Source organism: Ammospiza nelsoni, chromosome 2 (genome assembly GCF_027579445.1).
Source record: "Ammospiza nelsoni isolate bAmmNel1 chromosome 2, bAmmNel1.pri, whole genome shotgun sequence".
NCBI lineage: Eukaryota > Metazoa > Chordata > Aves > Passeriformes > Passerellidae > Ammospiza > Ammospiza nelsoni.
In genome coordinates, this window is record NC_080634.1 from 9313503 (window position 1) to 9337937 (window position 24435).

The window sequence follows — 24435 nt, forward strand, 5'->3', positions numbered from 1 at the left end:
TTTACATTTTGTTCCTGAGGCCTCTTAGCTTCTCAGGAGAAAAAATCCTAAGGAAGGGATTTTTCAGAAAATATCATGGCTACCGTCAAGTGTCTGCAGGGAGGGACTGTGGCAGGGAGTGAAATGTGGCAGGGCTGCAAGCAATGCTCTTCAGGGCCTCAGGCTTGGCAGCACTAAGGAAGGGATTTATCTTTTTCTCTACTCATCATTTCCACTCACAGCATGGCTGAACTCAGTGTCTGTCTCCTGTGCAGGGTTATCTGGGGCACTGAAAGGTGGAGCGTGCGGCACCAGGGCAGTTGAGATACGGAGGCGTGGATGGGAGGTGGTGAACAGCTATCCTGGTCTCGCAGGGAGCTGCCCTGGATCCCACAGGACCCTTTCCTCCTGCTCAGCTCTGCCTGGTGCCTGATGCATGCCCTGCAGGGCTCCCTGTTTTGGGAATGCTTGGGAATGGTGCACAGGCACAGCCCCAGCGCTGCCTCTGAGCTGGGAGCCAGCCCAGGCCGTGTCCCTGCAATAGGAAATGTCAGCTCAGATAGTTCAGCTCTCCCTCTCTCTCTGTGTAATAAACTGTTAGCTGTAGAAAATACAAGAGAGGGGAGGGAACATAATTTCCATTTTTATGTTCTTCCTGCTCATGGCACTGGCGTCACAGATGCTGGTTGTTGGAATGAATATTTTCCTCTGTACAGGCTCCTAACTTTGGGGACCATAAGCATTTTCTACATACAGATGTATTTTTACTGTGACTTCAGCCATATCCATAAACCAAATTTGGAGTTCTGTACTGACATAGTGAAGTTTGAACTCTTCCTTTAGTGTTTTACTCCTGCAGCTTAGAAGCATTTCCATCCCTAAAGCTGTCAAGTTATCTTATTGTCTCCTTGGAAAATTAAATAGTTAAGGAAATGTAATCCTGATGTTGTTTCCGTATACCTAAAATTGGAGAGTTCTCTACCCTCTGTTTTCACTTTGCAGCAATGTGTACTGCATCTGCAAGGCATCCAGAGACATTGCTAAATACATGTGGAAGCATTTCATTCAGGAGATGATTAATTATTAAATAAATACCTCAGTCAATACATAATGCCAGGAAGCAGCCCAGAGTACAATACATTATATTTTGCCAACACTTTATATTTCACCAAGTAGCTGGTATACTTCAGAAAAGGAAAAAATTGCCCAAAAAATGGAATCACTGGAACCAGTGGACTTCTCTCTTGCTCTAGCACTAAGCAAGCTGGATATATTTATTGTATTTATATTATATTGTATTTGATATATATGCAAGATGCATTTCATGTTGTCTGTAGATTTCTATTACATGACTTGCTTAGTTTTATGCCTCAAAGCAGGACTATAGAAAATATTATATATTTCATTACTACATATATCATTGAAAACAATGTTCCTAAGACACAGAAAATTACCAAAAATGCATACTTCAGTACTAAGAGAAAATTAGTTTTACCATTAATGTAAATGGAAGTAGGGTATCTTCAAGAATCTGAAAATCCTACATTTAACCATGAAAATGCTCTCAAGCACATCTAAGAACCAAAAGTTTTACATATTTTCACCTACTTCCATTTGCTTCGCTCCCATTCATGGTACTTAATTTGGCTTGTCTGACATTTAATTTTGTAATAAGTCTGTAATTTCTGGTGAAATGAGCTGTTGTCTCTGAAACACACCAGTGTGAGCTGGGGCTCCAGGGGCAGCCCTGCTCTGCAGCTGGCCAGGAGCCATCACAGCAGTGGCAGTGTGGGTGAGACTCAGCAGCTCAGGCGGCTCAGTTGGCTTCAGGACTTCACAAGAGTGACACCAACACTGGCTGTGGGTGACTGTGGATTGGAATCTTTTCCTTGAACAGGAATCTTTTGAGTTCTTCTTAGCTCTCCCTATTCAAGCAGTGGCTCTGGAGGAGTGTGCAATATAAAACTACACCTAAACCTGCTGCAGCAGTGACTGAACTGTAAAATGTAAATTTTGCCATTCAAAGGCACTGAGCACATTCAGCGTTATCTGTTTGGCAGAGAAAAAGAAGAATTCCTATGGAAATTGTAGCGGCCAGTTCATATTTTACAGTGGCAATCTCTGATTACCAAGCCTTTTTAGATTATGATGTCTTTAATTTTAGGGTTAACAGAGCTTGTCTGCAAGGTAGATAGAGAGTGGAACTTCTGATAAGTGACTCCTGGCTGTGATTTTGCTGCAAGAGTCAACTGACAAGGAATTTTAATCTGAAAAGGTGGCACATGCTTCAGGCCTGGAATTTCCTCCTCCTTCCACCTCCTCTTTGTGCAAGGTAGCTTCAAGGCACACAGTGAAAGACATTTATTTGATAAGGTTTCTGGAAAGGGCTGCAGATACCACCCGGAATATAAAGGAATAGCATTTGCTCTTTCATCTGTCTGATACCATATAAATGTTTCCACTGTGTCAGGCTGCTGGTACACATTATAAGTTGGCTCTAAGTGTAAATGCATTAAGCATTAAAAAAACAATGACAAAATTCAGAATTTTATGGGATTACAGCAATGCTGTTGAGCAATTGCTGTGCAGCAATTAATATGCATTGTAGTGAACCCTTCACAGTCTCAGGGATGAATTTAACCACTGGAATTTTAAAACTAGGATTGGATTTAGGTCTGGACTTGTCTTCATGTTCTCTCTTTAAATCAGTATTTCTTCCTTTGAAAGAACTGTTTTGATGCAATATTCTGCCTCCAGTCCCTTGAAAAGGGAAGGAAGAATAATAATTGTCCAATGAACTTCAGGATTTTTTTAATTAGTAAACTTTGGGCAGGATGAATGAAGGAGACCATCTCCTGTGATTTCCATAGCTTAAAGAGCCCATTTCCCCCTTAATGGCTGCAGTAAACTCTGATAGCATGTCAGATTTCTATCAAGGATCTGAGGAGTTTGACTGCCACCAATTTCTGGTGAAAGAATAGGAATCTTAAAAGTTAATCAGCAGGAAATGAGAAAAATGTCTGAAGAGGAGATTAGAGCCCTGAAGGTTCTTGTCTTACTGAGGCAACTGATGAACACTAAGATTCCTGAAGCATTTCTAAAATGTGCATAAAAGAAGCAATCTCTAAGTATTTTAATGAATAACTGCTTCCATGGTTTTTAAGTGCTAAATGGATTTTGGCTTGGTTTGGTCTGGTCTGGTTTGGTTTGATTTTTTACATAGAATCTTGCAACAGTGACAACAGTATTTTACAGGAGAATAACACATAAAAACTTTTGAGATTCCTTCCTCCAGTTGGGTACTTTGAAACAAGGATTTGAGACGGATGTTTTTAAGCATGTAAACAGGCATCCAAATAATTTGGAGAAATGTTATTACAGAAATAAGTTGAAGCTAGAGGCTTTTTACTGCTGAAAGGAGTTTATTTACTGTATAGTTCTCAAAAATTGTGCATTTTAATCACTCAGTGCAAGAATTGAAATAGGTAGGTGTATGTAGTGTACTTCAGCACTCAAAAAAAAATAGCAAAGAAAATCTGAAGGCTCTTTTCTAGTGCCTGAAATTTCCTAAATCCCATGGCTGTGGAAAAAGCAATTGTTTTTGTATCAGGTTTCACTGCTGCAGACTTAGTGTGACTGCTGTTCTAAAGATAACATTTCAATAATTCTTTCTTTGGAATAGACAAAGTAGAATTTTACCACAAGTTGTCTAATTTGAAGATTTTTGGGTTAATGAATAAATCAGAGTGCAGGGAGCAATAATTTTAATTGGTTGTTCAGCAAACAGTATTTCTGCTATACATTCATTCTGAAATAAGCATCAGCTTTATAAATTATGCTGAACATCTATAAAAAGGTAATACACACTTTATTTTTGCCTAGTTCATAGCCTGTGAGTAATGCAGTGATGCAGTACAGCCCCTTACTTTTGTTAGTTTACTTGCATCAGTAATTTCTGAATTGGTCTCACGGAATTTAAAAGTGCTGAATAACAGTGCATTCAAACATAATTTTAATAAGCTGTTTTGCATACCATTTGTTACTATGAGTTGTGTTTTGTTTGAATACTAAAATACTTTGTTGCTAGGTACTGAATAACACTCAAGAATAGTAGTAATGATTTTTTTCTGTCTTTGTATGTGGACTTGATTGCCTTGTAGACTCAGGATCAGAATCTTCCAGTATAAGAAAAAAAATTCCTTCTTCAGGCTGAACTGTTATATAGAAATTATTATTTTCTGCAGGAGGTATTTGCATGCTTCTTTTCTCCTATGACCACACACTAATTCCCAAAGTTTGGGATGACTTTTTTTTTTATCCTTTTAAGTATAAAATAGGATGACAGGAGAGAGAAACAAAAACAAAGTCCATGTCTGGATGGATGAGGTTGCTTGTTTTGTTCTCATAAATGCTCGCTGCTCTCTAAACGCAGGACTGGCAGGGATTCCGTTCTCTTTTTGTCTCTCTTTGGCCTATGAGAGCCCACTTAGGACTTGCACCTCCTCATATTAGAGAGCTGCTCTCTCTTTTGCCGCAGTTAAGGTCACACACTGGGTCTCAGTACAGAGCAGGGAGTCACCTGAGGGTTCTGGTTTTGTCCAGTTGTCCACCAGCAAGGTCTGATGGCCCTTTCAGACTACCAGCAACTTTTGATAGCATTGTCATTTTTTGACAGAGAACTGTATGAAAACCCGGCTAAGCATCTCTGATTTTTTTTTTAGTTTTATTTTATTTTTGCAGATCATCCTTATTTCCTATAGCATCTTGTTCCCATTTCTGCCTCGATGACAGTAAAAATTCTTGGTGCATGGTGGATAGCCTGGCTTGCATAGAATGCTTACACATTGTAATTTTTGCTGCCTATAATTGAATTTTGTTAATATGGCACAGTTAGTTTCTTGTTAACATTATTGAAACATAAGTTGGGATGTTAGTGTAGACTTGGTTGTATCTATGTGGGGGGTATGTCATCCCCAGGAGAAGAAATCCAGGTTTCTTTTGAAATAATACATTTCACTTGAGAGTATTCCTCACTGAGTACTGCATGCCCAAACCAACATTTTTTAATGATCACAAGTTAGTGCACTGCAGAGATTTATTGTCCTTCCATTTTTAGTGTGTGTTGGTATCTGTTGATCATGGGCCTTGGCCACTTCTCACAAATAGCTTTAACTTGTTACAAGAAGGTTGCTATGGATTTCAAGCTCTCCTTTCCAAGAAGCACTCTGTGCTATCATAAACAGCTGGGGGAAAAATCCCACTCAGTTTCCTTTTCAGTTCTACTATCTTCAACTGTAAGTCGAAAAATGCAGTAGGAAGCTCCTAAGAATTCTTCAAATAGTATCTATCTATCATAATCTTTTTGTACTTCTGCACAGTTTATTTAAAATTCATCCTTTTTCACTCTTTTAAAAGGCTTTAGTATAAATATTTGTAGCCACGACTACTTAGATTGCAGCAGTGCCTAAAATTACCTCAGTTCATTTAAAACATGGGGGAAGACAACTTCTCTTCTCTGAAAAGAGAAGCCTGGGAAACAGGACTTCACAGTGTGCCACATTACTCTAGTTTTTAAATAGATGGAATTAGACTCGCCATAAGAGTGCTCTCTAAATTATGTTTGGTTTATAGTGTGGATTAGGAGGATCCAGAGCAAGAAAGGGGGAAGTTAGACTGGGAGAGGAACTTCTGGAAAATCTTAAATCCCCCTCTCTCCCTCTCTGTCTTCTACCTTCCATTTTTCAGATTTCTCTTTGTCACCTAAAAGCAATGACTACAGGATTTATACACATTTTAAACTGTGTACTACATGTATTAACCTGAGAAGTGCTACCTTTAAAGCTGCACTGTAAAGCCTTTTCCCACATTTTTGGTTTTTTACCATAGAAATCTTCATTGAATCCTGCAGGAGGACAGATTCTGATCTATGACAATTTTTTCCTGGTATCAGTTGCAAAGTAAAAGGTCTCATATGAGTACATTTCACCCACAAATTTTTGTAGTGGATTCCTCACACATACAGACAAACATGCACACTTGTGTAGCCCTTTTCATCTTGATTTTTTTAGAGGGAAAATTCATTACCTTCTTAAAATGAAACTTTATATAGTTACACAACTGATAGACAGCTGAAACAGAGCCAGATTTTACTGTTCAGCCTTTTGAATAAGAGTTGAGGAAGGAAACACCTCTGAGCTTAAACTCAGAATGACCAGAAATCCATAAGGAGTTAATGCCATTTGATTACTCTTGAAATGAGAAGAGCACCCAAGCAGGAGGTTTGGTTAGTGCACAGACCTTGTGGTATTTATCAGCAGAGGGTGGAGTTTAAACCACCAGAGAGAGAAAGAAGCTTTGACACATTTTAGTGACAATAGGGGAAACAACAAGCTCTCAAAACAAATTGCTTGCTGCTCCCACTGCCAAGCTGGGAGAAGGCACACTCCTGCCTGCTGCAGGAAGGAGAATCATTGATTTAGAATCCATGGTGCTTGAAGCTCGCCTCTAGAACTGATTCTGGAGTTGGTGATACTGAGCTGCCAGGCTGCCTGTGTTATGACATCTGTGTTTGGGGGTTCCAGAGCCTTACCCTGGCCTGTCTCTGTGCCTGGTATGTGCAGCAGCTCCAGAAGCACTGACATTTCCAAGGCTCTGTCTGTCCTGTCAGCACCAAGGAGTGACACGTGCCTTTTTTCCTGCTCAGACCACTTTCCCTGGAGCACTCCTGAGTGCACAGAGGCGCCAGAACTTTTCCTTTCTTTATGTTTCCAGCCCAGAGGCACAGGCTAAATCCAGCCTGCCAGGCGTGTGCCATGTGCTGGGAATGAGAGCATATATTCTACTCTGCACGGTCAGAGGCAGTGTCAGGATGATGTGACCACAGTTTTCCAGACTGCAGCTGTCTTGAGGCTTCTGCAGGAAGTGCCCAGTGACAAGTGCAGGTGGCAGCCCCTCAGTACCCTGACAGTGGCACTTTCTGTGCAGGGCAGAAACTCCAGCCAGCCTGTTTCTCTGTTACTGCCCAGCTCGTGCTGTGGTTTAACCCCAGCTGACCACAGTACAACACAGCCCCTCAATGCCTCTCCAAGTGGGATGGGGAGAACAATCTGAAAAAAAAAAAATCAAGCAAGCAAACAAGCAAAACCCAGAAATCTGTAGATTAAAACAAAAACACTTTAATAATTGAAACAGAGTAAAATATGCTAATAATACTAATTATAACAAAACCAGTAATAGTAATGAAGAGAGAGAAAAAAAATAAAATCCAAGAGAAACAAGTGATGCACAGTACAATTGCTCACCACCTGCTGAAGGACAGCCAGCTTTCCCCTGAACAGTGATCAGCATCTCCCAGTTATCACTAGTTTAAATTCTGAGTAATATATTTTATAACATACAACATGCCTTTGGCCAGTTCAGGTCAGCTGTCCTAGCTATGATCCCTGACAGCTTCTTGTGTCCCTCCTCACTTGGCAGAGCATGAGAAGCCCTTGACATGGGATAAGCACTGCTCAGCAACAACCAAAACATCAGTGTGTTATCAACATTATTCTCATACTGAATCCAAAACTCAGCACTGCACCAGCTACTAAGAAGAAAAAAAATTAACTTTATCCCAGCCAAAACCAGGGCAACCTGACTGGTTTTCAGTGTTCAGGCAGAAGAGGGAATGTGAATTAATTGTAAATAAAAATAAATAAATATAAATTTTTAAAAAACTACAAAACTCTTTGAAAGTATTTTGAGGAAAGCAACACCTAATTGATACTGAGATTTTCCCCATGTTCACTTTTCTCTGTGAAACTGAAGCATTCTTACAGGTTTCACTAATTCTAAAGGTGTTCTTAAGATCAGAACTATTTTTCCAACTCTAATAAGTCACTTGTTTCTGTTTTAATTTCATTCTTCACATTACAATTATAGGAAATAATTAATCTCTTTTTTTTTTGTTTCCAATCAAATTTTTATCTTTTCGGGTTTGGTAAATTTGAAATTACTGTAGTCACTTGTTCCTTTAAACTTAAGAAGTGCTTCTCTGACAAATCAGCAGCAATTTAAAACAGAATTTTTCCACTCATCATAAATACAATAAACCACCATCACTCCCTTGCTGAGGGTTTGGAGTTGTAAGTCATCACTTTTGATTGGAGACATCAAAAATCTCATGTAAACATTTTACCTCAGCCCCGTGGCTGCGGCGCGCTTGGCGCCAGACTGCGAGACTTCGCTCAGACATTTGTGCTGCTCTGTGTCAAACTTGCTGCTCTGGGACCAGGCACTGTGAAAGCATTCACAGCGAGCAAGGGTGGCCCAGGCTGGTCCCACAAGAATGGGAACTTCAGCAGAAAATCCGGGAGAAACTGTGAATTGTGTGGATATGTATTTATACCTCAAGGAGTGACAGCTGAAAATAGAGAGTCCAGGGAGGATGAAAAGTGATATATCCCAGTTCTTTTGTACTGTACCTGGTGTTGTGTTCCTGTATTTTTCACAGGCTGAAGCCAGGAGGCAGCTGAATGGGCAGCATTTATGTCTTTTTCAGGACAAGAGATTCAGGCTATTGTTTATTTCTCTGTAGAAAGTGATACTTCCCACAAATGACTGTAGAGAGATGTGCATATCAAGGATATTGAGAGTTTCAGATTGCTTTGATAAGAACAAATAGCCTACAAATCACCAGATAGGAAGTGGAACATGGCACATTGTCTTAAACTATCTCCCTTAATAATAGTTTTTGCAAAACACCAACATAAATATCTGGTGGTCATGTTGCAGGGAGTATTCAATGGTCCTCATTCAGATATTTGAGCATTGAAAGTGTTTCTTTATTTTTCAGAGTTTAGCAGGATTAGAAATTAAACACATTTTTGAATAGAAGATGTTGGCAGCTTTTTGCAGAGTTTTTGTTTGGAATTATTCAGGATTTCTTGTTTATGTTTTTTAAAGTGTGAAAAGTCAGAGTTTGACCAGTTTGCTAAACATCATCAGACTCTTACATTTCCTCTACATGTGACTGTAGTACCCAACTTTTCTGTACCCACACATTTCAGATAGAGGTCCTAAACTGTGGGTTTCTCACCCATTTATTTCACATGAAGATGACAAACAGCTGAGTTTCAACTCCCTGACAAGGTAACACAGCAATCTCTGTGCTGTCTCTGTTGTTAGCTCTGCAGTTTCTCCCTTCTCACTGTCTACTCTGGACCTGGCCAATCCCAATGGAAATTCCAGCTTCTCACTCCACTGTCTACTCCAGCACTTCTGCTCATACTCCTGTGCCATCTCCCACCACTTCATTCCTACGGGCACATGCCATATTTCACTTGAACTGGGATTATTGTATCACAATTACTTGAAAGGAATCTGAATTTCATTGTGACTGCCATTTTCTAGATTAGTCATAATGGTCAGTTATTTATACAGCAGCTGAAGATTGGATATTAGTTGATTGGATAAGTTTCGATATATGTTCATTGTTATGTGTAATTGTTGGTTTGGAAATTTGGATTGCTTAATTTCTCTGATCTAGAGTTGTACTTTCTTGCTTCTTCTATTATAACTTCTGTTAGTGTCCAGCAGTCCTTGAAGACATGAAGATTTTTTTAAAATAATCAAAAGTGAAACACATTGAGCTTCAATCAAAATTGTTCAACTTGTGGCAGTTAAATAACAGGATATCTTCCAAGCACCTGGAAGATATTTGTAAATAGTATAGTGAGAACAGTAATTAATGAGTATTAAACATGCTGAACAAAATACTCCTTAGTAGTTAAGTATCACCTTGGATCTCAAGATCTCAAAAGCATCTTATTAGTGTACATAAATTAAAATGTCTATAATTTTACTCCTTTTGAGATAGATAATTGCTACCAAGCTATCAAGAGTGGTGTACTTGAAGCTTTTAACTTGCTTAATAGCAGACTAAAAAACGGATGTGACGCTGTAATATTGTATTTTAATATGAGGAAACCAGTGGGTTCTAGAGAAACACTAAAACAACATTTGCCTTCTCCTCTGTGAGGAGAGCTACAAAATGAGGCACAAAATGTGTTTTTTTGAGATGTAAGCATTGCACACAGCATGTTGAGGTCTCATATGAGACCCCAGGGTGAGACAGACCCAGGCTCATCCCAGCAGTGCATGGAGGGAGCACAAGATGGGATGGATTTAAGTTGAAACAAGGCAGATTGAGGCTGGATTGAGGGGAGAAGGCATTTCTCCCCTGCCAAGCAGCAGAGTGGGCTGCCAGAGTCTGTGATTGTTATGCTTTGCAATTTTTCAGGCCCTGACTGGATCAAGCCCTGGCTGACCCTGTAGGTGACTCTCTTGAGCAGGAGGTTGGAGTGGAGACCTCTGAGGCTGCTTCCAACCTGATTATCATGTGAACCTACAAAACTGCATCTGTCAAATGTAATAGTTGCTCCATTAACATCTGGCAGCTGTACTGGGCTGTAGTTTAAGTCCTAAAACTGCAAATTCCTGCCCCTGTGAGTGGATTTAATGATACCAATAGTCCCAGTGAGCTTGATAGGATTGCTGGAAAGAATAAGGCATTAAAAGATCACATCACTAGACTGGAAACCACTTTTCTTTTGGTTTTTGTTCAGCAACTGGACACATCTTCCATGAAAAGCCTTGCATGTCAAGGAAATTATATGAAAGGCAAAAATATTATTCCTTTGGTAATTGTGGTTTTACATGCTAACTTCCTGCCTTTACAAACAGGTTATTCCACCTAAATGCCATGTGAAAAGCCATGATTAACACAGGGAAAATTAATTTGCTTTATAATTGAAAGTGGTGTCAAATAAAATGTGCCATAATAGAGGAAAAACTATTTGCTTCTCAGTTTTAGTAACTGAGTCTATTAAATATCAATAGACTGCAAATCAAACTAAGAATGTGGTCTTTGTTGTAGATGTTGCTATTAGTGTTGTTCTTTTAAACCACACGATATCCTTCTGACAGTATTGTTCAAATTTTTTCTATGAAACTTCACCCTTTGCCCTTTCCACAGATTTGCAACCAATGTGATGCCCTGTTTCTACAGGGATTTATTTTCATATATCAGTGTCCCCTCTGTTTTCACAGGTGGGCAAAAAATATATTTGCTTGACAGGGTTATTTTTGACCTACAGTAAGAAATGTCTAATAAAAAGAAAAGGGGAAATTCAGTACTTAGAAGTTAATTTAATTTGTGGAAATATAATTGAGCACCCTGTTTGGCATTTTACAGTAGAGGACTTAAGCAGCTCTGCATTGCTACTGAGAAGGCTGAACTTTCCTCTTCTTGGCACTACTCAACAAATGAAAAAAATAATTTAAATTTGCTTTCTCTATGCAAGAATTTCATTCAATTAAGTCTCTTATCAGGCTGCTTTCATGTACAATGAGCGGTGTTTTGTGGAGAGTCATTTCTAATTCCAGAGCGCGTCAGATTGCAAGTTTAGTAAAGAGCTTTTCAGTTAAAAAGCAATGGTTACTGGGAAATACAGACTTACACATGAACAAGAGTAGCTGGGAGCTGAATCCTGTGGAAGAGCAGATTTCTCTCAGGAATTTGTGTGTAGCATTTCTTGGCCACTCCTGTTAAGAATTGTAGACTTACAGATAATCTGAGCAGAGTAATGCACGCTGATTTTCTTTTTGAGAAATACCATTTAAAGAAGGCTAGTGCACATCCAGAATAGTTCTTTAAAACTCAAACCTTTCTAAAATGGTATTTTAAACTTCCTCTCTTTGAGATTATTTTCTTAAAATAAAAAGTCTCTTATAAAACTCAAATCTGGTCGATCTGGGTTTGGCATATGCAGTTGCAGGTTCTCATCTTCTACATGTTCCACATTCTGATATTCTATCTGATTCTCTTTCTGCTTTTTTTTTTTTTGTAATACACCCGGAGTCCTCTGTATTTATTAGAACAGGAGGCCAGGATTCCTCATGCCTAATGAATGTTGGCAAAGTGGATATTATTGGTTTCCTGCATGTGTTTATCAGAGGATGGTGAATTGGGGGTGCTTAGCTACTCAATATCAAAGTGTGCCCATGATGAACAAGAGCTGCTTTACTCTCAGCATAAAGTGATAAGACCAAAGGGTACCATGCATTTAAAAAATTATATATTTTTGAACCTTTACTGTAATTATCACCAATTAACCTTTTTTTTTAATTAACTTTTTTTCTTTTTTTCAGTCAGTATCTGTGTATATTTTCAAAATGCATTACTTAAGCTTTTTTTTTTTTAATTTTCAATCTGTTCCTTCCGTCACTGATATGAGGTTGGAATACTTTCTAACATGCCTTTCCTTTATAAGCAAAGTTACCTTGCTAGGATCTGAGCCATTTCAAAGTTTATGAAAATTTTGAACTATGATTGAAGGATAATTTAATCTTTGATAATGTACCCCTGATAATTTCCATTGAAAAATCTAACGTTTTGTAATAAATGTTTTTGTTTGAATATTTTAATGAAATTCTGGTTTGGGGGACAAAGAATAGGGTTAAGAATCTTTTCAAACTCGTTTTAATTGTGGTATACTTTGCATTTACAGTTTATTAGTGAGCCTTATGACCTTGACTCAGCAATCCTATACTAAAGAGATTTGTGTGTGGCCTAAATGCCTTAGCATATTATTCATTTTTAAAAAAACTTTCTTTTTTAACAGATATTAGTTTCAAAAAATATATTCTATTTGTAAATGTTAGGATGCTTTAGAAAGGCTGTAAATATTACTGTTCCATTTCAGCAATGTTGCAGATTGATATTTACTGGAGATTTTAAGTTAATTTTGCCATGGAAAAATCTTGATGCAAATGAATAATAATAATAATGTGGGGGAAAAAAATTACTCAAGGTACACATCAGTTCATCAGAAAGGCTTGGAGTAGAAGCCAGACTGCCTGGCCAGTATTTCAGTCTGTTACCCATTTTCCTCTACCACCTACTTTTCAGTATGTGATAGAGACTGCTGTTTAAAAATCAAAATATAAAAATGTTATTCAACATTATAATACTATTTTTCATATATCAGAATATGTGTTTGCCTTCTAAGGTCCTTACCAAGGATCCATTTTCTAAATTTTTTTTAAATTTTGCTTCATTCTTTGCTTTGTTTTCATGTCTGTTTCAATTTTATTTATTCCATGTTTTCTTTTTGTTTTGTTTTTGTTTTTAGTTGTGTCTGGTAAGTTGAAATTTTATTGGCCATCTTCTAGTCATCGTGTCACTGTGACGGGAACTTCTCCTCCCCTTCCCATCCATCCCCTTCCATGTCCTCCAACCACTCAGCTCCCATCTTTCACTTGTTATTGGCAAGACACATGGAACAGAATAAATTCTGCATGAAGTATGGGTAACTTAATGGCAAAGAGAAAGGTAATGGGTTGCAAATTTTCTGTCTGTTTTTATATGATGTGACGAGTCAAATCCTAATGCCTCCTTTCTTCAGTGACTGCATGGCTTGAACTTTAAAAAAATTGCTAAAAAATTGTGTTTGGTTAAAAGGTTTTTAGGGGAGAAGTTTTGATTTCCTAATGGGGATTTATTATTTTGGCGTCTTTTATAATCTCATCATTATATACCACATGTATGTGACCCAAGGTGTGAAATAAAACTAAATGATACTAAAAAAAAAAAAAAAGGTGAAAAAGCATTCAATGCAGTTAACACAGAATGGAATTTAATAATCGTTTTACTTAAACCTGTTTAATTCTTCTAACATTGAAGCTAATAAGATTTTTATTATTTACCTTAATTGCAATAGATTTAGAGTAATACATATATGGGCAATATGCATATACTTTTAGACTAGTATCCATACAAAATATATATTTAGAATAATACTTGGAGAAATATGTACCTGTTTATACTTTATAAATTCTACCATGGCTGCCTATAAGACTAAATTCCCCTTCCTTTTTGTGCTGAGTATTTCCTGAATGATCATCTTGAGGTACTATAATCACAGTGGTGATTCTAGTGGTCAGAACCATTCTCCAGTGGTCAGAACCATTTTATTTTCTTTATAGTTGTATCTGTCCTTGAGTCCAGCAAAACCTGAAACCTCATAAATCCTCTGCACTAGCACAGAGTTTAGAAACCCTGAGTTCCACATTGCGTGGCATTGTGTCAGAGGCTGGGACAGAACCTGCCAAGCCCTACATTTAACTGTATGCTAAATTTATTCTCGTTACTGGAATCTAGCAGCATAACAAAGGTGCTTCACCCTCATCTCCATTTTCCCCTCTCCATGCCTCACAACCCCCAGCCAGTTCTCCCTCCTTCCCAAATTAAACCTGCTGTCATGTCAAAGTCTTCCCACACCTTCTTCCAAGGTACTGGTTGGATGTCTCAGAGCTAAATGTTTTGAAGTCAGCTAATTACAGTGGGTCAATCTTAGCCTTGCTTTGCATAGTTTCTTATCTAAGGAAATGCTAGGAAAGGTAGCATTTGCATCCAAATATAGACAGTAGTGTTATGCTTCAAAAATTCCTCTCAAAGCGGGAGGGGCGTAGGAGGAATATATTCTGATATGAGCTCACCAGGGAGTAGACACAAGGCAGGGGGAACAGATAAGTACAAGAATTAGCCCATAGGAACACTGAAAGCATTTTTTTAATAAAAAAAAGTGCTTAAGGATTATTGAATTTATTCTAGATAAAGCTACTAGCACTTGATGTTTGCCAAACACATCTTTGAATTGCATATTTTGCACTGTTTTACAAGGAAAATCTTGTGAAAACATCAATGCTTGCAAGGGAAGAAAAGGAAATGAATATCAAAATAATTGGATTTCTTAAAATCAGATACAAAACATCCCCTTTATTCTCAATCCAAAGAAGGGGAAGAGCATAATTAGTTTTAGGCAGATGATCAGAAAAAAATGGAAATTAATAAATAAATGGGCTTTAATCTAATGCACATTTTTTCAGAAGCAAGAGTTAACAGCCTATAGAACATGCTAGATTTTTTTTCTGTGCTAGCATCACCAATGCCATCTATGCTGATTTTTTTTTTATGTGACAGACATGATTTTTTGACATTCTACTTACTACTGGATGAAGGGGTTGTTGAAGTCAGTATAAATCAAACAATGCTGGCAGTATTTATGATGTTAGGCTGAGCAGATGTTTCAAATTTGCCTTCATTTGCATATATATTTTGTTTGAACATGCTCTTGCATATGTAAATGAGGAAGACATTTAGCTCTGCTGTTCCTTTAAAATCATTCCTTCTCAGTGTGTTCGAACTGGAGATTTTAAGTGGTTATAATTTGAATAGTATTTCTTGGGCTTTTGACTTCAAGTTTTTTTGAGATCATGACTACATCAATAGTCTCTTATATAAGTACTTAAGGGCTTTTTCTCTCCTCAGCTTTTCTAAATCAGAGATGATGAGTTTTGTGTGTGTAAGCCTGAATTCTTGGTTACTCAGCAGTGTGTCTTGCAGCCCTTAACAAAGTGTGACCCCCTGGGCCAGTTGTCCCTCAAAGATTTCTCCATTCTGGCTTGCAACTCCATTCCTCCTTTAAAAACCATATTGCTGCAGATTTGTTTGTATTGGTGACTGTTGCTCTGCAAGTTGTCTCATCAAGCTGGTGGGACTCATTTCCTTGTACCCTGGGTAAGCACTAAAAGCATGTGTTGCACAGTCAGAGTTTTAATTGGGACGTCCAGACAGAAAAGATGATCTGAGTGATGCTGAAGCTGTGGCTGTTAGAGACCAATATGTCTTTGTGCTGCCTCTCCTTATTAAAAAAACTTAACTGTTCTGGTAACTCAGGAGGCAAATTGCTCTTTCAAATCAGCTGGTGGCAGTGTGACTGATTTATTGCTGGTGTTTTCCTTTCAGAGCCCCCACAGTTTGTTGTAAAGCCCCGAGACCAGGTGGCTGCACTGGGGAGGACGGTGACATTCCAGTGTGAGGCAACGGGGAACCCTCAGCCAGCCATCTTCTGGAGGAGGGAAGGGAGCCAGGTGAAACAGCCTCTCTGTCCTCCTTCCTGGCAGCTTCTTCCAGAAATTATTTCACGTGACAGAAAAGTATTTTAATTATTGTTTTAAAAATGTGGTAAACAAGTCTAGAGCTTGGAGATGCTGGATACCTATTCTTTGCTTCTGAGGCATGTGCATGCTAGGTGATGTCAGTCTTACTAGACAACATCTATGTTTTACTGTTTTCTCTATTAATGTAAAAATAAATCTGTGAATCAGCTAGAGACATTCCATGTTTCACTACTCTGATAATCTATTTCACCTAACAGGGAGAACTTTTAAGTAATGGAGAGATGACTTATGCTGAAATTTGGTCGAACCCCCAAACAATCCCAGATTTTCAGAAAGTTTAGCTCTGGGTGTAAGGTGCAGCTGTTAGTTTGCCACGTGTTTTTAGTTTCTGGCAAACTAAACTATTGGCTGCATTGATCTGCATCACTGAATGGGTAGGACTCTGGTTCTGGGCCGAGGAGAACTGCTTTCCAACTCCATCAGCTGACTGACAGACCATACCTGAATAGGTCACTTTTTCTCCCAAGTTCCTTATTTGAATGGGAGGGAAAATTATTTTCATCTTCTTTGTAAAGGATCTTGAAAGCTAGTGGGTGAAACACAATATAGCACAGCAAGAGAATTGCAGTTTTCTTTCAGTCATCTTTTGAAGGAGGTATGTGACACAAAGTATTCTTTATTGGAAGGAAAGAAGGAATATGGGATTGTGGTTTTCCTGTGAATGAAGGAATGAATGGTGCAAGAGTATATGACAGGGTTCTTTGTGTTACAAAACAATAGGGCAGAGAAATTGAGAACACTTGGAGATGGGCTTCTTTACTCCATTTGCAACATTTTTGTCTGAATACCTACGTACAACTAGACTGCTGACCAAATTTAGATTATAATCTTCAGTGGTATATATATAGCAGTATATTATGCTTTTATTTTATCTACTTTTTTATTTTATTTATTTATCCACATGCTGTCTAGTACATCTTTTTTTTTCCCACTCATTTTTGACTCAGCTGGGTGGTGACCACTTCTGATGATTGAGAGAAATTAAAAAGGAGGTCGAGGATAGGGTTTGCTAGTACTGGAGAATGTTGTATCCCATTCCTTTGGACAATTTTTGGAAATGCAAAATACAGTGAGCCAAGAAAAAGAGATAAATATACCCTCTGTGATCCTCAAGTGTTCTTATTCACAGGTTGTTCAGCCAGAGGTAGAAATTCGACCCCCAGCTGATTTTTGGTAAACACTATGTACTTCATACCCACAGTATCTAAATAGATATAGGATTTAATTCAGTACTATAAGACTTTTCATAAAACACAACCACTCTATTCAGAGAGACCTACAGAGCATCTCTTTTTTTTAAAAAACTGCTCCATTTGTAGGAAGGCAAATGTTAAAATACAGATAAGTAAACCACCATCTGCATTTAAATGAAAGCAAACGAATGCCCTGGAGCAAGTTCTGAAAAAGAACATTGAAGCAAATTACTGAGGTTCACCACAGTTGCTTGCACCATTGTGGTATCTGTACATTTCACATCTTCACTAGACTCTGTTACACTTGGTGCAAAGCCCAGTATCGATCTTATAAAGTGTTAGAGCAATCTCAAAAGTCTTACACAAGTCTATGTGCACATCTGCACCTATTTTACCATTAAAAAAATCCTACAGAAGCTATGAACATGTGGTATAGACAAGCTTAAGACATGAAGAGCAGAATGTTTTCTGTATGATATGAAAAGATTAATTTGTTTAGCTGTATTAAAGTTATGCATATTGATATTTGAATTTATATAACCTATTTTTTCCCCACTTTCTTTCCTGTATATATTTTAGAACCTGCTGTTCTCATACCAGCCCCCTCAGTCATCCAGCCGATTTTCAGTTTCCCAGACTGGAGACCTCACCATCACCAATGTCCAGAGATCTGATGTGGGGTACTACATCTGCCAGACTTTAAATGTTGCAGGAAGTATCATAACAAAAGCCTACTTGGAAGTTACAGATGGTAATCATAGATTCATTTTATCGTTTCCAAGTTTTTTATTTTTGTTTGAAGACACTACTTTGAAATCTGTTTTGCATAAATGTGGATTGCATGTTTCTTTGAACATAAAAATCCTGGTTTGGCCATCTCTGTCAGGGGCTTACAATTCTGGATGATGTGTAACTCTGTATTTCCATTTTGTTCTTGGTGAGTATATTCAGTGTATGGATTTTGTCAGATCTGTTAATTTTTACCTGACTCTTTTTTATCTTCTCCCCTGTGATTTAATTTACTTTCAGATTGCTTGGTGCTTGGTTCTTTATCCCTTTTATTATATAGCCATTTACTAGGCCCTTCATTTACCTGTTTTTTCCCCCTGTTTCTTAAGACTGTGTTTTAGCTAGGAAGAAAAAAATTGTCAACATGTATGGAGATCAGCAGAATAACAGAAATTCTACCTGCCTTTTTAGGAGTAGTTAGGAAGAAATACAAGATGAGAAAGCTACAGGGAGCATGGCTACGTGCAGTAATGTGAGGCCAGTTTGCCAATTATCAGAAATACTTCTTATTTTTAACAGCAGAGATACATGGGGAAAATACTAATCTAAGCATTTACAGAGGAAAAGAGAGGGGATTTGAGCAGAGGGAAGCTGTTGTCTGAGAAGCTTTTATAAAATAGCACTTTGCCCTGTAGAAAACATAGAAATAATAAAGAACTAGAAACATGCAGTGAACCTGTAGTATAAAATTGTTTATCTATCTCCTCCTCCTCCTGATTTGACATAGGAGGAATAGGGCTACATCCCTTCTGGTTCCTCACAAATTGTAAGCCACATTTCCTAATCCCCTTTTTTCCATTTTTTCACTGGAGAAAAGGCCAGGAACAGGGTAATAAGTAAATTTTACAGTTTTCTGGTAATGATCTATGCCATCAGAACTTGGAAATAATAATTTTAAATGCATTTTCTTTGCTATATTCTCTGGATTGATCTGATAAGTAGATGCTTTTTTATAATTTCTTGGGACAGTTTTTTGGTACATCTATAAAAGTGGAGGCAGAATATGCTGAATATTTGTAAAGGTATTAGAATGACTTTATGAATGGTTTTCCTAAAGGTAGGAGGAGTTGCCATCAACTTCAGTGGCCTTAAATCAGCCATGAATTTCAGTGTCATTAGATTTCTCCTATAAAGCACAGATCAGTCAACTCCTTACCTTTGCCAACTGCAAAGCTCTTTACAAACTTGTCAAAGTCACTTGCAAATTATAAGTAGGCTTATTTTGTCTGTCTCTGCAGAGAAGGATTTTAATGGCCTTAAAGTTGTAGCAACAGGTTGGGACAAGAACCAAAGGATAAATAATGCAGTTGAAAACAGAGTGTCATTTAAACATGCAAATGAAATTATGGGAGTTGGAATTTAACCAAAAAACCAGTGCTAACATCCTGTCTGTTGTTATGAAAAGTAATTTAGAAGTATCTAATGTTCACAGATTATCAGAACTTCAGGTTTATATTTCAGCTACCAAACCAGTTTTTAAGTTACGTGAGCCCCATGCCACTGCTGAACAGATTTATGACATTTAAAATTATGGCTAAAGCAGGTTCCCCAAAATGCAACAAGATAACTTTTACTTCTTTTCTGGATAATGAAATACTACCATTCTTTTTTTTTCAGTTTATACTGAGACTGATTTATATTTTTCTGTGCAGTATAATTAAATGACCCATCAATAGCACTCAATTTCCATGGTGTGAAAGGTGCATTAAAATTGACATTGACAATGGGATTGTAGAATTTTCTTTGTGGCTCTGAAGTCCTCATAAAAGCCAGAAACTACTGGAAAAATATTTCATGGAAGAAGAAACTTTCTTTAGGGACTTTCCACAATGGTTCTGTCCATTTGTGTTACCTTTACTCTACTGCTGGGCATCTCATGGTTACAACACAGCACCAAGATGAGTTGGTGGCACATAAAAAATGGTTATTTAAGCAGTAAGTATTTGTGAGGTTACCCTCTGTTTGCCTACCTCCTTTTTCTCTGTCTTTAAATGCTGGAAGTATTTACACTGTATTACACAGGCCTGGCAGTGGTGAAAGATGGAGAAGGTGAAATCTCTGCCTTGCCAAAGAATCTGGGAAGTCCTTTCTTTTTCCATTATCACTTCATAAAGACATTGGACTTGGAGAATGCCTGGAGGATAGCAGTGTGTAATATGCAATCCTTTCTCTGTTCTGAAAATATTGTGTTGTGTGTCATTTTAAACATCCCTAGCTGTGCCTCATTATAATGCACCCTGCCCTGAATAATGCATGCCTCCAACTTTAATTACTTGTTTAATTATTTTTAGTTTGTTTCAAAGCCTCAAGCAACTGCTGTTGCTTAGATGATTAGAAGATTGCTTCCAGTTGCAGAGATGTCTCTCCTGTTGTTTCCTGGCAGTGATCGCGGACCGGCCGCCCCCCGTCATCCGGCAGGGTCCCGTGAACCAGACCGTGGCTGTGGATGGCACTCTGGTGCTGAACTGTGTGGCCACAGGCACCTTAATGCCCACCATCCTCTGGAAAAAGGATGGCATCCTCATTTCCACCCAAGATTCTCGCATCAAGCAGCTGGAGACAGGGGCGCTGCAGATCCGATACGCCAAGGTAGCCTGAGCTGGCAAATGGGTTTTCTTTCTTCGTTTCATTTTGTGATTTCACCTCCAGGCATTTGAGATGTAGTAAACCCTATGTTTAGAATTAATGAAAGGTTACATAAATGTACTAAAATATTTGATACTTCATATTTTCAGATAGTACGTTCTTTATGCTTAACACCTGCCTAGGGCACATTATTTTCATAATGAAAAATACTCTAAAGAGGTATTAATTAAGGGAATTATTTGGCACTTAAAACATAAAGAGGAGTATATTTTGCTAAGACAAATCATTACATTATTTGGGCTTTAGTATTAATAGATTAAAATTATCTAGTTAATTCAAATGTTTGTAAAGAAAACCTTTGTTTAGCATATTCAGTAATAAATCACGTACACAGCTCTTTCATAAGAGCTTTTAGTGTTTAAATATGCTCGCTCATCAGTGTAACATAGCTTAAAATGGCTAACCTGACAAATGCCTGACTTCCTCAGGGACTTAAAGTACCTGGCCAGTATTGCTTTTGTCATGCATTGCACACTTTAAAATGTTCTAAGATGTGAAGTTGTAGCATACTAGATATTCTCTGCTATCTTTTCTGTGGTTTGAAATGAAGTAATTTTGTTTTAGATTAGGCTGAATACATCAATTTACCATATTCCCTAGAGTTGCCCTGCTGCCAGTTACAAGTTAGACTGGCTTAGAGCTTGAATCTCTGATTTTTGATCACTTCCATTCAGTTCATCTGCTGAGGCTGGGACCTGAGGAGGATAACAAAAAACCACTTTTGAAATATGATTAAGTCACATATGGACAAATAATCCAACACAGAGAACTGGATGAGGATAGCATATGGAGATTCTTTTTTGGGTCTGCTGTAGAGTGAGATTTATACTAACACAGGGAGCCTCATATGTACCCTGTGCAATATTTAAGCTTTGCTTTAAGGATGACATGTTCTCCAGTGCTCCAGTCCTGATGAATCCCTGGGCATTATTGATGTACAAAGTTGACAGTTGTATGGGGTCTTGTCATCCGAGTTCCTTCTCAATTTAGTTGTCAGGACCTCTGCAGAGTAAGGAATAAATGCTACAGGAAACAGTCTTCAGTTTGCTCATTGCAGAATAGTTGGCATTAAATTAGAATCTGCATTTCTGATTCTTTTGTGACTGCTCAGAAATAAACACCAATTTTTGCTTTGTCAAAATCGTAACTCCTAATGGAAGGAGAGCTTCTGCTGCAAAGTTTTTGCAGGCTAATACCTTTATCCATATTCATGGGGGAACGTGGAGAGCTGTAATTGCTTTTCTAGCCCACTGAGTGCCTGATTGTTTCAAATATTTATTCTTCTCCTCTCCCATTCAGCTGGGTGACACCGGCCGCTACACCTGCATTGCCTCAACCCCGAGTGGTGAAGCCACGTGGAGCGCCTTCATAGAGGTCCAAGGTAACTCTACCAGGAGAAAATACATGAAGGAGAAGCAGAAATTGAAATGTAGAAGTTATCTGACTCTGTCATTAATTGCCAGTGCAGATGTGAGCAGCATTTAGCTTACAGATGTTTCATGTCCATTCTCAGAGTTTCTCTCTCCTTTTGTCAGAGTTTGGAGTCCCAGTGCAGCCACCAAGACCCACTGACCCAAACTTGATTCCTAGTGCTCCATCGAAGCCTGAAGTTACAGATGTCAGCAGAAATACAGTAACATTGTCATGGCAACCTAATTTGAATTCAGGTGCAACACCAACCTCTTACATAATTGAGGCCTTCAGGTGTGTGAGTCTCGTGTGATGTTGCTGTCTCTATCTTTACGTGTAATGTGTTGCTAAAGAACCACGTGCTAACCTGCTGTTGTGTGTTTTATCCTTAGCCATGCATCAGGGAGCAGCTGGCAAACTGTAGCTGAAAATGTGAAAACTGAGAGTTTTGCAGTTAAAGGGCTAAAACCTAATGCAATTTATCTCTTCCTTGTGAGAGCAGCTAATGCATACGGGCTGAGCGACCCGAGCCAAATATCTGATCCAGTGAAAACTCAAGGTAAGTTTTTGACACTGAACGTTTTGGGTGTCCACAGCAGCTGTCACAAGTTGCCTAAGCAATACCAGATGCGGGAATAATGGTAGCTTTGGACTGTCTACCTATCGTGGCCATAATATATACCACAGTGAAATACAGTGCTTAAACTTGCATTTCTCTGTAACACAGACTCTGACAGCATGTTGCATTGCCTAAGGGAACCCTGGTGTCTCTCATCCAAAGGTAGTTACAACTTGCAGAATAGCTCCTGCTAGTAATCCCTGTGTTTTTGAGTTCCCATACAAATCCTCAAATTCCATGGAAATGTTATTACTATGTCCAGTGAATCAAATAAGGCTTAAGACCGAGACAGGGAGAGAAACAGCATGTAATCTGAGTTGCTTTCTGCTGCAATAGGAAAGAGGAAAGTTGAAAATTTGAAGGAATTTGGCATCATGAACTAGTAAAGATGTTTTGGCAGTATGTTACAAGTGTTTCCATAGCACAACTATTGGAAGTAAAATAGGGTAGAAAGCAGTGCTTACAGATAGCCAAGTGGAAGACAAGTCTGGTTAGAAGTGAATGAAGGAGTCACCCACTGACTCCAGCTGTGACTGAAGTCCAGCTATGGACTGAGTCCAGCTATGTAAAATTAAAACTATCTTTGTATTCACTGTAGCCAATAAATGACACTTAGGGTGATGTACAGGAAACAATGCATTGCAGCTCTGAAGCCTGCAGTTTTCCACTAGAAAAGCTTAGATTCTTAAGAAGGGGAAAAACAGACACACTCTTTTTCAAAGAAAAAGTGATAGAGATTGTATTTTTTTGTTTGTTTGTTTTTCTGATCTTCCTGCTTACTGGAGAAATTGACCCACTGGCTTATTGAGAGTGTCTGTGTTGTATGTTTGTTTCTTTGTTTGTGTAAGTAAGTACATGTTAGTTTTTGAAAGGAAGTTCTCTAAAGGAAACAAAGGGTTTTTCTTTGGTGACTTCTCATGTTTTCTGTAGTAGGTCTGAAAGCAAGTCTCTCATGTCCCCTGGGGGGTGACCAGTTTCACATTGCTGCCTTTTGGCATTATGCATTTCTCCTGATGGCTGACAATTTCAGTGGCTATGTATGTACAGCAGAGTCACAGCCCCATGGAAAATCAGGATTGAACAGGTTCCCAAGTCTGTTACCAAGGAGAGATTTAATAACCTTTTAGTGATTCCTGATTTCTGGGAATAGAGCTGCATGAGCCTGTTTTTCATGTAGTGTGGTTTCATTTCTGAAGATGAGAAGTATTGTGTCTGTCCCAAAGTAACTGATTACTGACCTGATTCTGAGAAACAGCAAATGTTCTGTTCACTCAGCTGAATTGTTTATAATGACATGGAAAAGCTTCACTGTTCTCTGGGTACCTAGTAGAGCTGAAAACCCAAGAGCTGCACAATAACTCAGTGAAAATAACAACTAACACATAATATTTTTTCCAATTTTAAGAAATGTGTCAAATTTGTTGAGTGTCAAGTCCTTTAGAGGAGTTCTGCTCTCCTTTCAATATAATTTCATTTTTGTTTAAGTTGTTGTCTAACTATGAAAGTTCAGAAATTTCCAGTTTGCTTTTGTCATGAGGGTGGTAAATCTGGTCCTAACTGCTTGTTCACTCCACAACTCCACAAACCAAGATGAAGGTAGGTTACTGCCTTCAGTGCCTTCATCCCTTCAGCACTGCCTTCCTAGTACCTTCATCTTCATACTACACAGACATTACAACCTTATTCCTGGGTGTTTTCACTGCCAGTCCCTGTCTTGGAAGCTTGGAACTGAAA

At 38.4% G+C, this 24435-nt stretch overlaps 1 protein-coding gene across 1 annotated transcript in view; it reads left to right on the forward strand.

The window, feature by feature from the left end:
- ROBO1 (roundabout guidance receptor 1) overlaps positions 1-24435 on the forward strand; it is a 288045-nt gene that overhangs the window by 208193 nt on the left and 55417 nt on the right. The window contains exons 8-13 of the mRNA XM_059466209.1: positions 15830-15954; positions 17817-17988; positions 20410-20615; positions 21972-22053; positions 22208-22376; positions 22475-22641. Of these exons, the coding sequence (XP_059322192.1) occupies positions 15830-15954; positions 17817-17988; positions 20410-20615; positions 21972-22053; positions 22208-22376; positions 22475-22641 (921 nt within the window). The remainder of the gene's footprint in view (positions 1-15829; positions 15955-17816; positions 17989-20409; positions 20616-21971; positions 22054-22207; positions 22377-22474; positions 22642-24435) is intronic.